This window comes from Salmo salar, chromosome ssa13 (genome assembly GCF_905237065.1).
Source record: "Salmo salar chromosome ssa13, Ssal_v3.1, whole genome shotgun sequence".
In the NCBI taxonomy this organism is placed as follows: domain Eukaryota; kingdom Metazoa; phylum Chordata; class Actinopteri; order Salmoniformes; family Salmonidae; genus Salmo; species Salmo salar.
This window is the reverse complement of record NC_059454.1, coordinates 36,603,727-36,618,904: the sequence shown is the minus strand read 5'-3', so window position 1 is coordinate 36,618,904 and position 15,178 is coordinate 36,603,727. Positions and strand designations below refer to the sequence as shown.

Below are 15,178 nucleotides of genomic sequence, written 5' to 3'. Positions count from 1 at the left end.
GGGAATTTTCCAAGCTGTTTAAAGGCACAGTCAACTTAGTGTATGTAAACTTCTGACCCACTGGAATTGTGATAAAGTAAATTATAAGTGAAATAATCTGTCTGTAAACAATTGTTGGAACAATTACTTGTGTCATGAACAAAGTAGATGTCCTGACTTGCTAAAACTATAGTTTGTTAACAAGAAATGTGTGGAGTGGTTGAAAAACGAGTTTTATGACTCCAGCCTAAGTGTATGTAAACTTCCGACTTCAACTGTACCCTTACCACCTGGGGGCGGCCTGTTAGGAAGTCCAGGATCCAGTTGCAGAAGCAGGTGTTTAGTCCCAGGGTCCTTAGCATATTGATGAGCTTTGAGGGCACTATGGTGTTGAACGCTGAGCTGTAGTCAATGAATAGCATTTTCACATAGGTGTTCCTTTTGTCCAGGTGGGAAAGGGCAGTGTGGAGTGCAATAGAGATTGCATCATCTGTGCATCTGTTAGGGCAGTATGCAAATTGGAGTGGGTCTATGGTTTCTGGAATAATGGTGTTGATGTGAACCATGTCCAGCCTTTCAAAGCACTTCATGGCTACAGACGTGAATGCTACGGGTCTATATTCATGTCACTGAATATTGGCATCTTCAGCTTGCCTACACGTCAACTGTCTTCCCATCTAATTTTTTAAAGATCAGAAAAAAGGAAAATCCAGTTGTGTAATGCTGTGTTGGATGAAATGCAAACAGACGGTTCCTGAGCCAAGAAAAGGTTAGACTCGTTGTTATGCCTATATGTTCGAAATGCAAAAAATGTCTTGAAACACCCTTTTTGCTTTGTGTGTGTGTGTGTGTGTGTGTGTGTGTGTGTGTGTGTGTGTGTGTGTGTGTGTGTGTGTGTGTGTGTGTGTGTGTGTGTGTGTGTGTGTGTGTGTGTGTGTGTGTGTGTGTGTGTGTGTTTGTGTGTGTGCACTTGAGTGAATGTGTGTGTCTATGTATGTCTGCATGAGCACCCAGGTTCAGGCTGTGTTCATTGAATTGGACCGGGGCGGCTGAAAGGGCTCTCAGGGCTCAGGAGAAACCAGACAACCACAGTTCTCTCTAGCTGTGATCTAAAAGGAGGAGCATCCAGCAGCAGGGCTCCAGAAGAGGTTCTTAGGGGGCAGGTGGCTCTCGCATTACCTTGTATTCCTGCATCACGGCATCTCCCTCTGTGAACTGTTGTCTAAATTACCAGACATCTGCTGCTGCCGGACCTTCGACTCAATGATAATAGGGAGTCTCTGGCCAGGGAAGACCAGCAGGGGAACCGGCACCGGCATTGAGCCTGGTCTGGGTGAGCTGGTCCACATCCAGGCTGAGGTGTTCCTGACACTAGGGATCGTCAGCCTTCTAGAGAACATCTTGGTGATATCGGCGATGGTGAAGAACAAGAACCTCCAGTCACCCATGTACGTCTTCTTGTGTAGTCTTGCTGCTGCTGACATGCTGGTGAGTGTCTCCAACTCACTAGAGACGGTGGTTATCGCTGCACTGAACGGTCGGTTAATAGTGGCGGACGACCACTTTATTCAACTCATGGACAACTTCTTTGACTCCACAATCTGTATCTCCCTGGTGGCCTCCATTTGTAACCTTGCCATTGACTGTTACGTGACCATCTTCTATGCCCTGCGCTACCACAGTATCGTGACAATGTGGCGGGCTCTCCTGGCCATCGGGGGGGGGATCTGGCTGACGTGTGGTCTGTGGGATAGTCTTCATCGTCTACTCAGAGAGCAAGACAGTCATCGTGTGTCTGATCATCATGTTCTTCACCATGCTGGTGCTCATGGTCACTCTGTACGTTCACATGTTTCTGCTGGCGAGGCTGCACATCAAGCACATCGCTGCTCTGCCTGCGGAGGGCGTGGTGCCCCAGAGGACCTGCATGAAGGGAGCGGTCACCATCACCATTCTTCTGGGTGTGTTCATCTGCTGCTAGACACCTTTCTTCCTCCACCTCATCCTCCTTATCGCCTGTCCCAAGAACCCACTCTGTGTCTGCTACATGTCCCACTTTACTACCTACCTGGTGCTCATCATGTGTAACTCTGTCATAGACCCTGTCATCTACGCCTTCCGCAGCCTCGAGATGCGCAAACATTTCAAGGAGATCCTGTGTTGTTTCAGTGCAACTTGCAGTATTTTCCACTGTAAATACTGAAATGTTGTAGTTTTTCCTCATTTTAAAAATGGCACAGAAATGTGCTGTGTATTTGGACATTGTTTATGGACACTGTGTATTTGGGCATTGTTGTGACATGCAGGTTTGGCTTAGTGGCTTTGTTATTGGGCTGATGTTTTTACTTGTATATAGTGTTTGTGAAAATGTGAGAAGCAAACAGTAAAAAGTGAAGGATTTAACTCCAGTGTTATTTATTTATTTAAATATTGTAGTGACACTGTGTTTATAACCGCTGAGATCGACTCTGCCACACAAACTTTATTTTGTGGCACAGTTGATGCCACGCTGGGGTACGACCCAGAACGTTGGGGGTTTGAATACCACCGCGGACAAGCTCACTCTTCCTGCCTGTTTTATTACGATATACACTACCGGTCCAAAGTTTTAGAACACCTACTCATTCAGTAGTTTTTCTTTATTTGTACTATTTTCTACATTGTAGAATAACTATGAAAACTATGAAATAACACATATGGAATAATGTAGTAACCAAAAAAGTGTTAACCTGTTAGGGCTAGGGGGCAGTATTGACACGGCTGGATAAAAAACGTACCCGATTTAATCTGGTTACTACTCCTGCCCAGTAACTAGAATATGCATATAATTATTGGCTTTGGATAGAAAACACCCTAAAGTTTCTAAAACTGTTTGAATGGTGTCTGTGAGTATAACAGAACTCATATGGCAGGCAAAAACCTGAGAAGATTTCATGCAGGAAGTGGCCTGTCTGACAAGGTGTCGTTCTTCTTGCCTCTGTTTATTGAAGACTGAGGATCTCTGCTATAACATGACACTTCTTACGGCTCCCATAGGCTCTCAGAAGGCGGCAAAAAGCTGAATCGTGGCTTTGCAGGCTCTGGCTGAAAAAAAGTAGCGCGTTTGGGTAGTGGCTGGTTACAGTACTGTGAGACTCAGGCGCGTGCCCGCGTCGACCGAATGCTTTGTTCTTTCCTCTGTTTACCTAAACGCAGATTCCCGGTTGGAATATTAACGCTTTTTTACAAGAAAAATGGCATAAAAATGGATTTTAAACAGTGGTTGACATGCTTCGAAGTACGGTAATGGAATATTTAGAATTTTTTTATCACGAATTGCGCCATGCTCATGACCCTTATTTACACTTCGGATAGTGTCTAGAACGCACAAACAAAACGCCGCTGTTGGAACATAACTATGGATTATTTTGGACCAAACCAACATTTGTTATTGAAGTAGCAGTCCTGGGAGTGCATTCTGACGAAGAACATCAAAGGTAATCAAACCTTTGTAATAGTAAATCTGACTTTGGTCAGGGCTAAACTTGGTGGGTGTCTAAATAGCTAGCCGTGATGGCTGGGCTATCTACTGAGAATATTGCAAAATGTGCTTTCACCGAAAAGCTATTTTAAAATCAGACACCTCGATTGCACAAAGGAGTTCTGTATCTATAATTCTTAAAATAATTGTTATGTTTTTTGTGAAGGTTTATCGGGAGTAATTTAGTAAATTCACCGGAGGTTTGCGGGGGGGTATGCTGGTTCTGAACGTCACATGCTAATGTAAAAAGCTGGTTTTTGATATAAATATGAACTTGATTGAACAAAACATGCATGTATTGTATAACATAATGTCCTAGGGTTGTCATCTGATGAAGATCATCAAAGGTTAGTGTTGCATTTAGCTGTCTTCTGGGTTTTTGTGACATTATATACTAGCTTGAAAAATGGGTGTCTGATTATTTCTGGCTTGGTACTCTGCTGACATAATCTAATGTTTTGCTTTCGTTGTAAAGCCTTTTTTGAAATCGGACAGTGTGGTTAGATTAACCTCTATGGGCTAGGCGGGACGAATTCGTCCCACCTACGTAACAGCCACTTGAAGCCTGTGGCGCGATTTTCAAAACCTTAAAAATCCTATTACTTCAATTTCTCAAACATATGACTATTTTACAGCTATTTAAAGACAAGACTCTCGTTAATCTAACCACACTGTCCGATTTCAAAAAGGCTTTACAACGAAAGCAAAACATTAGATTATGTCAGCAGAGTACCAAGCCAGAAATAATCAGACACCCATTTTTCAAGCTAGTATATAATGTCACAAAAACCCAGAAGACAGCTAAATGCAACACTAACCTTTGATGATCTTCATCAGATGACAACCCTAGGACATTATGTTATACAATACATGCATGTTTTGTTCAATCAAGTTCATATTTATATCAAAAACCAGCTTTTTACATTAGCATGTGACGTTCAGAACTAGCATACCCCCCGCAAACTTCCGGGGAATTCGCTAACATTTTACTAAATTACTCACGATAAACGTTCACAAAAAGCATAACAATTATTTTAAGAATTATAGATACAGACCTCCTCTATGCACTCGATATGTCCGATTTTAAAATAGCTTTTTGGTGAAAGCACATTTTGCAATATTCTAAGTACATAGCCCAGGCATCACGGGCTAGCTATTTAGACACCCGGCAAGTTTAGCACTCACCATAATCATATTTACTATTATAAAAGTTTGATTACCTTTTGTTGTCTTCGTCAGAATGCACTCCCAGGACTGCTACTTCAATAACAAATGTTGGTTTGGTCCAAAATAATCCATCGTTATATCCGAATAGCGGCGTTTTGTTCGTGCGTTCCAGACACTATCCGAAATGGTAAAGAAGGGTCCGCGCGCATGGCGCAATTCATGACAAAAAAATTCTAAATATTCCATTACCGTACTTCGAAGCATGTCAACCGCTGTTTAAAATCAATTTTTATGCCATTTTTCTCGTAGAAAAGCGATAATATTCCGACCGGGAATCTCCTTTTAGCTAAACAGAGGAAAGAAACAAAGCTTTCGGTCGACGCGGGCACGAGCCTGAGTCTCACAGTACTGTAACCAGCCACTACCCAAACACGCTACTTTTTTTCAGCCAGAGCCTGCAAAGCCACGATTCAGCTTTTTGCCGCCTTCTGAGAACCTATGGCAGCCGTAGGAAGTGTCACGGGACAGCTAAGATCCTCACTCTTCAATAAACAGAGACAAGAAGAACGACACCTTGTCAGACAGGCCACTTCCTGCATGAAATCTTCTCAGGTTTTTGCCTGCCATATGAGTTCTGTTATACTCACAGACACCATTCAAACAGTTTTAGAAACTTTAGGGTGTTTTCTATCCAAAGCCAATAATTATATGCATATTCTAGTTACTGGGCAGGAGTAGTAACCAGATTAAATCGGGTACGTTTTTTATCCAGCCGTGAAAATACTGCCCCCTAGCCATAACAGGTTAAACAAATCAAAATATATTTTATACGTTAGATTCTTCAAAGTAACCACCCTTTGCCTTGATGACAGCTTTGCACACTCTTGGCATTCTCTCAAACAGCTTCATCTGGAATGCTTTTCCAACAGTCTTGAAGAAGTTCCCACATATGCTGAGCACTTGTTGGCTGCTTTTCCTTCACTCTGCGGTGTATCTCATCCCAAACCCTCTCAATTGGGTTGAGGTCGGGTGATTGTGGAGGCCAGGTCATCTGAGGCAGCACTCCATTACTCTCCTTCTTGGTCAAGACACGGCGGTTGAAACCAAAAATCTAAAATTTGGACTCATCAGACCAAAGGACAGATTTCCACCGGTCTAATGTCCATTGCTCGTGTTTCTTGGCCCAAGCAAGTCTCTTATTCTTTGCAGCAATTCGACCATGAAGACCGGATTCACGCAGTCTCCTCTGAACAGTTGATGTTGAAATGTGTCTGTTACTTGAACTCTGTGAAGCATTTATTTGGGCTGCAATTTTTAAGGCTGGTAACTCTACTGAACTTGTCCTCTGCAGCAGAGGTAACTCTGGGTCTTCCATTCCTTTGGCGGTCCTCATGAGAGCCAGTTTCATCATAGCACTTGATGGGTTTTGCGACTGCACTTGAAGAAACTTTCAAAGTTCTTGAAAATGTGCAGATTGACTGACCTTCTTGTCTTAAAGTAAGGATGGACTGTCGTTTCTCTTTGCTTGTTTGAGCTGTTCTTGCCATAATATGGACTTGGTCTTTTACCAAATAGGGCTATCTTATGTATGCCACCCCTACCTTGTCACAACACAACTGATTGGCTCAAACGCATTAAGGAGGAAAGACATTCTACAAATTCCCTTTTAACAAGGCACACATGCTAATTGAAATACATTCCAGATGACTACCTCATGAAGCTGGTTGAGAGAATGCCAAGAGTGTGCAAAGCTGTCATCAAGGCAAAGGGTGGCTACTTTGAAGTATCTCAAATATAAAATATATTTTTATTTGTTTAACACTTTTTTGGTTACTACATTATTCCACATGTGTTATTTCATAGTTTTGATGTCTTCACTATTATTCTACAATGTAGAAAATAGTACAAATAAAGAAAAACCCTTGAATGAGTAGGTGTGTCCAAACTTTTGACTGGTACTGTATATAAAAAATGTTTTAACTATAGGGTGACTTAAATTATCTTTAGATAACTTCAACGGCGTGAGAGGCAGAGAGAAGTACAGTGAGAGGATTTTTCGAAATAGCAGAGGCACGTAAAGATGAAGACAACTAGCTACTTGGACAATTACGATGTGTGGTGGACTTTCTGGTAGCAGCGGCTGCTGGGGCATCACCCAAGTGGGTGCTACACATTGCTAGTGTAGAGGAGTAGCTAGCCAGCTACCTATGGATTCCATAAGGAAAGGCTGAGGACGTCGGGGACAGCGAGGTGTGCTGATGGCTGCGAACCTGTCTCTGACTCTGATATGACTACCGAGCTCCCTGGCTGTGACTGTGACCAAGATGCTCCCTCCTCCCTCCACTGCTCAGTCCCTTCTACCTCCAAAATTGTTTTGATTTTGTTCAATTTGTTGCATCTCATCTTATTTAAAAAATGTAATTGTTTATTGTATGTGTTACTGTAATTCAGCTTTTAGCTGCCATAATACACATGAAATCAAATGAAATAAACCTAGTTAAGCTGCAGCTGGCCCAGATCAGAGTGTTCTTCATTGTTATCAGCGATCTGATATTAATACTATGCATGCCAGTCTCTCTTGGCTAACTGTTGAGGAGAGACTGACTGCATCAATTCTTATTTTTATAAGAAACAATGTGTTGAAAATTCAAAATTGTTTGCATAGTCAACTTACACACAGCTCTGACACACACACTTACCCCACCAGACATGCCACCTGAGGTCTTTTCACAGTCCACAAATCCAGAACAAATTCAAGAAAGCGTACAGTATTATATAGAGCCCTTATTGCATGGAACTCGCTTCCATCTCATATTGCTCAAATAAACAGCAAACCTGGTTTCAAGAAACAGATAAAGCAGCACCTCACGGCCCAACGCCACTCCCCTATTTGACCTAGATAGTTTGTGTGTATGTAATGATATGTTGGCTACATGAGCCATTTTTTTTATTGATGTAGTTTTGTCCTTGAGCTGTTCTTGTCTATTAATGTTCTGTTTTATGTCATGTTTCATGTTTTATGTGGATCCCAGGAAGAGTAGCTGCTGCTTCTGGTCCCCTGTCAGGCTGTATCAAACAGGAGTAATGAGTATGATTGCAATTATTTAAGAAGAAAAAAAAAGGAACCATAAAAGCTCAATGTGTACATGGTACGATTTGCCATGTATGCATGAGTAGTACTATGAACCTGAATTAATGTCCACATGATAAACTACAGTACAACATTTCAAATATATTTTTGTACAGTATTTTTATTTGACAAAAACAACTTTTACACTTTTTTATCCATGTGATATTATTTAAGTTGTTGTGTCACAATTCTGGTTGTATTTTCAAGAATCACCAACAGGTGGAGTTCTGTACTCATGTTTTCAAATTGTCTATTTCAATCGACCCTGAATGAGAAGACACATCTCTGTAAATTTCAAACCGATGCTTACGGGATCCATAAAACATGTTCCTTTGTTCTGATGCTACCAGCGTAATCCTCTGCAGTACATAGGTCAAGTCATTGGGGCGTCTGTGTTAGCCCCTCTGTGATCAGTAGATTCTGTCAAGCCAATGCACCCAGAACAACAGTATCCAAACCAGCTGGATTTCCCCCGCAGGATAAGGCCAATACAGGCTGGAGAACAGTAAGGGAAGAATGACATAGCTCTTTCACTTTCCCTAGTTAAGAAATCCAGAACAGGAACTGAAACAACATTGCATGGGCAGGAGGAGGATTATCGGTGATGAAACAAAGAATCATTTTCAACTTGTATTACTTGCTGTTTTAACAGACATGGTTTCCGTTTAAAAAAAAAGGAAAACATATCGCAGGCAGACATATACGACAGAGGTTTAAATGCAAGGTGTAAGTGTGTTGTGACATAGTGACAAAGTACCCTCATAGAAGCAGAGGAGGTGAGAGATTCTTATGGAGAAATGTCAGAGTCACCTCCCTCACTGTAACTTCTCCATGTTAGGGAGAAAGTGCAATACACTGAACAGGTTAATAGGCCATGGTGTTTCGTGTGCAAACAAAATTGCAAAATGCTAACCCCCCTCCCCCCCTCCATACACACTTCCTGGCAGAAGCATAGATACTTTTATGTGAAAAACCACAGACAGGTCTTTGGAAAGTGTTTTTTTTTCTGTAAGATACAGGGCACAATACAGTTGAATACAGAAAACAACACACCTGAGCCTTATAACATTTGTATATTCTGGCCTACATAGTTAATAACAACACAGTATCATAGGCAGAGAAACCCCCAAAGCCTGACGCTATGTCATCACAGCACCCTGCTGTTTGAACAGCGTGAGTTTACTCGATAGGGCACGACCAGCAGGGGCTAGCGGCAATCCTGGACATGATTCATACCTCATCAGCATCAAACATTTCACAAAGTGGATCTTGGATCTTCACCCATCAACTCCAGTATTGGCAGAATGAAATCAGTACAGTAGTCTATGATAAGTAGGGTGAACAATCAATATAGAATTGCATTTAGTGGATAACTGCTAGGGGTATCATTGCAAGATTTTTGCAACACAAAACAGAACTTGTAATATACTGTATATTTGAAGCAGATTTTTACGTTTCATTGTATTGTCAGGTTTTACTTGACATTATTGTGTCTGTCATACATTTGAAGTTCGTCCAGGTGACCTACAAGCAACTGCCAAAATAAAGGAAACACCAACATAAAAGTGTCTTGATTTTATAGACGGGTTGGATGTTTAGCAACAAAACCGATATGTGCCCAACTATAGGGCAAAACAGACACGGTTACTTAGATTGTTTACAACATTTGAACTATATTTAGTCTCCAAATGTGTATAAATTGATGTGCACAATGAGCACTTGTTGTCTCTCAAATACATTGTTAGCTAGCTAGAGAATTTTGGCCTTTTTCAAATTTGAGCCACCTATGATACCCACATGGTAGTTTCTTGTCATTGTTGCTAGCTATCTGACCATTCAGAATCATAACACCACACTGACTTCTGCCTCATTGATGTGCGTGCATCATTCTCGTGACGTTGTCAGCCAACCCGTCTATAGGGCATTGGTTCGCCACGAGCCGCCAGAACAGCTTCAATGCGCCTTGGCATGGATTCTACATCTGTCTGGAACTCTATTGGAGGGATGCGGCACCATTCTTCCACCAGAAATTTCATAATTAGATGTTTTGTTGATGGTGGTGGAAAACGCTGTCTCAGGCGCCACTCCAGAATCTCCCATAAGTGTTCCATTGGGTTGAGACCTGGTGACTGAGATGGACACACACACACACACACAAACACACACACACCCTTTCAACCCCCTATGCTCCTTTGAGACCCCTCTTTCAAAGTCACAGAGATCTCTTCTTCTAGCCATGGTAGCCAAAATAATGGGCAACTGGGCATTTTTATACGTGATCCTGATTGGATGTTATTTGCTTAATTAACTCAGGAACCACACTTGTGTGGAAGCACCTGCTTCTAATATACTTTGAATCCCTCATTTACTCAAGTGTTTCCTTTATTTTGACATCTACTTGTAGCTAACTCAGATGTTTTCATAGGCCTAACTTGTTTTTGAAATCACTGCACTCAGAACTGTTGACCAAGAAGCAACCATTTTCATTACCACTGCTGTTGTTTTCTCCTGCTATGTCTCCTCTTGATTTTTCGAACAACCTGATGAGAAAAATAAACATTAATATAATGTAAGTGTCTTTGAGGGGAAAATTATGCCCGCATCCAGTATATTTTCCACATTTGGAGAAGAGAAAAGAGGATGCGGGGGCAGCTGTTTAGTGATGGCTCCCGCTTTGAGAGGAAGTGTTACCTCGCAGAGTGAATAATCTTCCATCTATTAAACTTTTACTGCAGTGGGCGAAATCAAGGTCACAAAGAGCATTTTCTTGGTAGTCAAACAAATCTACTTTGAAACAAAAGTATTCACCTTACAGACATGGTTATGGGCTTAAAGAAAGAAGACATCTGGACCATGTCAGATATAGAGTTGAAATGTATTACATTTTGAGTTTACATCCCAATATTACACTTTATGTACATCACAGAAGACTGAAAAATAACAAAACTGTTTGATATAGAAACACCGGATTTCCTGCGTATTGTTTTATTTCTATGTTTATTCACTTTGAAATTGTGAGAAATATGAATAACATTCTAGCCATGAGGCCACTAGGTCATTTGACTGCAGGAAAGGGCAACGTCACCTCACATAGATTGTCAAAACCGCTGCAGTTATGGAGTTTGGATAGTTAAATGTCATGAAAAGAACTCATGAAAACAACATGATTACGGTAAGTACCCTCCACACTCACTAGTTTGTGTCATTGTACCTATGGTAAATCTGAGGAGGTGAAATTTGAGAAAATCCAGTAATGTAGCCTATCAATTACATATTCTGCTACCATGACACCACATAGGGTTAAAGGCTATATAAAATATATTGATTTACCTCCATAGAGATGTGACACAGAGCGATTTTGACAAGGCCAAGAATCAAGAATCCACATAAAGTCCATATGACAGAGACCTCCACCACATGCATGGTACGCTGTAGGGTACTGTGAGTCACGTTCTGCCATGCTGTCACTGCCACTGTAGTCTGGATAACACAATCTGTGGACATATGATAAAAGTTAATGAGATCAGGAAAGTTACAGAATGCTCACTTTCATGAGTTATTCTCTGGACCTGTACTGTACTATGAAACCTGGATTGTTGCCTGGCCCAGTGGCTTTTATGGTGGTTAAAGCAATGTATCCAAACAATCAATCAATCCATCATCCCTCGTCATACCTAGGTTATAATACTATTAATTTCCATAGCCTACTCTAAGTCAACCCACTATAGTGAGTAATAGTTTACCTGTAGATACATTGAGGGTGACAATTGACTCTCTGTTGGTCTGTCCTATGTTGGCCCTGATGAGACACAGGTAGGTCCCTGCATCCTCAGGTCTGACTCTGGGAAGGACCAGACTGTCCATCACTCCAAACCTGGCAAGTCGGGGATATTCATAGAACTGCGGCTTCTCGTCGTCACTTCTTCTGATAATACCAGTCCGGTTGTTCAGCTAAACACAGAGAAAAGAAGATTGTATTTATTGTATATTGATCTATTCTGTTATTTATCAGAGGTATTTTACCAGAAGAAGGTATTCAAATTAGATGTAATGTCTCTTACAGGAGGGAGTTATTGAAGCTTTCTCTCAGTTGAAAATGCTCTCATGTAATAATATTATAGAATATGTACACTGAACAAAAATATGAATGCAACATATAAAGTGTTGGTCCCATGTTTCATGAGCGGAAATAAAAAATCCCAGAAATGTTCCATACCCACAAAAAGCTTATTTCTCTCAAATTTTGTGAGGGGAAAAAAAAATGTTTTAGAGAATTTGGCAGTACGTCCATCCAGCCTCACAAACGCAGATGTTTTGTTGGTGAACGGTTTTCTGATGTCAGCGTTGTGAACAGAGGGCCACATGGTGGTGGTGTGGTTATGGTATGGGCAGGCATAAACTACAGACAACGAACACAATATAAATGTATCGATGGCAATTTGAATGCACAAAATGCACATTGTTAGGCCCATTTTATTTAAGGTATTTGTGACCAACAGATACATATCTGTATTCACAGTAATGTGAAATCCATAGATTAGAGTGTAATGGAAAACTAACTTGTACGTATGTGACTAACCTTGTGAAACTGTCTCATTATAATCTCCTGTTCTGCTAATCCTATTGTGCAACATTGTTGCTGAGCGAAATGAGCATAACAACAGGAACATCCCGCCCAAGGACAGGGACTATAACGACGTGCTTATTACCCATTGTTTTAGAATTCAGACTGTCTACACTGCGCTGTAAAACTCTGTTATTCTCTCTGAGCTCAGAAATAAAGAATCTTAGTTTGACTTGGACTCCAGCACATCCTCCTATTATATATCCACGACAAGGGCCTAAATAATTGATTTAAATTGATTGCTTTCCTCATATGAACTCTAACTCAGTAAAATCTTTGAAATTGTTGCATGTTGCGTTCATTTTTTTGTTCGGTGTAATATGTGACACTAGTTACATCAGATCAGAAAACAAAAATAATATTTGCCATTACAATACAATTATATAGTTTGATTTGAAAGATTACCTTGTCACCTACTCACATCATCAACAAATACCCAAATGTATTTGAAATAGACATTCACTGATGAAATAGGTTAAATACAGGACCAATGATGGCCTACTGTAGCCTACCTTATACCATGTAATGGATCGATAGCTCTTATCTTGGATAGCGTCACACTTCATAGAGATATCTTCATTGCAGTCTACTTGGATTATTAGACCCTCGGAAAGGACTAAACTGGCCATCATAAACACTACTGTAACAAACAAATACAAAATAAACACAAAGAAGACAACTTTTCAATTCTAATGTGTGCCTGATGAAGAAAGATGGTTTGGTTCAAATTGTAACATTTTTATTTCACAAATATGATTTATTAGGTACATTCTGACACACGTAACATTCTAACCTTCTAGGCCTGCATTTAAAGAGAGCGTTGTGAAAACCATCTTTATGATAATAATGTTACAAATGTATTAATTTGACAATAACTTTATGTTTATAATTGATTAAACAAATTCACACTTACCCCAACCCAAATCAACATGGAGGCATCTCTTATGCATCTTTTGCAGCAGTAATGACTAGAAGACCTGCTTTATAGTAGCAGATAACTGCACAGTTATCAACAGGATGTGTTAAAATGGGTAGGCTAGGGCTAGGTTGTAGCCTATTCTCAGTTCTTATTCCACAGAAGAGTTGTTGAAATCGGAAAAATAATATGCACGCATACACACACACACACACACACACACACACACACACACACACACACACACACACACACACACACACACACACACACACACACACACACACACACACACACACACACCTCTTCCTATACACAGACTATGTGCAGCTGCTAGGGGGCCCCCAACCAAAAAAAGGTTGCAAGGGTTTTAGAAACTCAGTCAAGGTCTCAACTTACTGTTGAGAGTTAGAATAGTAGAATACACAAGGTGACATTTCGAATTTGGTTGTGCATCAACAGTTTTTCTCTTGTTATGTCACATACAGTCACTCACTCAAAATCCCCTGCCAATAGGGGAGGCACTAAAACGTTTTGCCCACACACACACACACACAGAGGACAGAGAGAGGTAAAAGTGACTATATCACGCCCTCATGTGGCAGTTATCTGTAAACGATTCAATGCTGTTTGACTGCCTGTGATTCAATGTTATTTCCAATACTTCAAAATACAGACTATGGCTTTATCATTTGCTTTGATATACCAGGAAGAAAGCAAGCTAAGCAACCCAACTCCCTCCACTCAGGAGTCATCATGATACAGAGCAGGCAATCATTTCACTTCAAGCACATACAGTAAGAGGCTGTCTCATCCTGTTGTTTTCATCGAGAGGACTTCCCCATTGTCTCTCCTGAACCATATTATTTGTATGTGTCGCTCTTGTTGACAAAAGAGGTAGTCAGAGATATGAGTTATTATTAGGAGACTGACTTTATGGAGTGAAGCCTCTGGATTCCTACCATCTGGATAAACAAGGCCTCCTCTTTCAGGAGATACTGACACAATGAGCGACAGGGAGGGAGGAATAGCAAGCTGCTGCTGAGGACCAAATAAGATCAATGGAAACTTGGCCACTTCCTATTAAATGTTGGTCGTTGCAGCTATGAGTGTATACACATTAGCAAGAGGTGGTGATCTTGGAGATGATGCTATAATGCTGGATAAGTTGATTCCATTTTTTTCCAGCATGATTCCATGAACCTTAGTAATTAAAGCAATTTCAGAACCCAGTCCCAAATCTCACGTGTGCTGGACTTTTATGTTATGTATGTGTAACAAGTGCGCTGAGAGTTGGGAAGCAAGTGTTTTAATAAATAAACACAACATAATACAAAAAAAGAAACACGAACAACGCACAGACATGAAACTGAAACAGAAACAATGACGCCTGGGGAAGGAACCAAAGGGACTGACATATATGGGGAAGGTAATCTGGGAGGTGATGGAGTCCAGGTGAGTCTGATGACGCGCAGGTGCGCGTAACGATGGTGACAGGTGTGCTCCATAACGAGCAGCCTGGTGACCTAGAGGCCGGAGAGGGAGCACACGTGACAGTACGTCACAAGAGACTAGAATTTAAGTAATGTAAAGGCCATAAAATTGTGTTAAAATTGCTTTCGTCTTGTTCTACAATGAACATAGAAAACTTACTGCAATAAAGTGGAATGGGATATTCCACACCACTTGATCTAACAAATATGTTCCCAATTATTTTGGTGGTGAGGCTTGCAACACTAATATTTTCCTCGTTAGACCATGCGAACGTCCAGGTGTTCCGATGTTAGGCTCAGTAAAACATCTTATTCAAATGCTGTGGAATGGGCTTCAACTGATACAACA

General features: G+C 40.9%; 2 protein-coding genes across 3 annotated transcripts; one reads left to right on the top strand and one right to left on the bottom strand.

Annotated features, from left to right (window-relative positions):
- Nucleotides 1–926: 926 nt before the first annotated feature.
- On the top strand, nucleotides 927–2,545 carry mc3r (melanocortin 3 receptor). The gene is given in 2 exon segments (XM_045693229.1): nucleotides 927–1,721; nucleotides 1,723–2,545. Coding segments are annotated over 2 exon segments (939 nt in total). The 5' UTR covers nucleotides 927–1,242; the 3' UTR covers nucleotides 2,183–2,545.
- Nucleotides 2,546–7,899: 5,354 nt separating this feature from the next.
- LOC106567195 (uncharacterized) lies at nucleotides 7,900–13,596 on the bottom strand. 2 transcript variants are annotated; one of them, XM_014136208.2, is made up of 6 exons: nucleotides 13,334–13,596; nucleotides 12,933–13,060; nucleotides 11,540–11,747; nucleotides 11,127–11,290; nucleotides 10,287–10,336; nucleotides 7,900–9,925 (listed from the first exon to the last, which is right to left on the bottom strand). In XM_014136208.2, exons 1-6 carry the CDS (start codon nucleotides 13,368–13,370, stop codon nucleotides 9,871–9,873), a joined length of 642 nt encoding a protein of 213 aa, XP_013991683.1. In that variant the 5' UTR covers nucleotides 13,371–13,596; the 3' UTR covers nucleotides 7,900–9,870. The 2 variants fall into 2 exon arrangements, with proteins under 2 accessions (XP_013991683.1, XP_013991684.1); XM_014136209.2 differs by having other exon boundaries at nucleotides 12,933–13,057; nucleotides 13,334–13,561.
- Between the last annotated feature and the right edge of the window lie 1,582 nt (nucleotides 13,597–15,178).

Coding starts and splice junctions, on each gene's coding strand:
- LOC106567195 (XM_014136208.2), bottom strand. CDS start 13,370: ATGCATAAGAGATGCCTCCATGTTGATTTGGGTTGGG. Junction 11,748..12,932: donor GATCCATTACATGGTATAAG/GTAGGCTACAGT, acceptor CTCTGTGTTTAG/CTGAACAACCGGACTGGTAT. Junction 9,926..10,286: donor AGGAGAAAACAACAGCAGTG/GTAATGAAAATG, acceptor TGTCCATCTCAG/TCACCAGGTCTCAACCCAAT.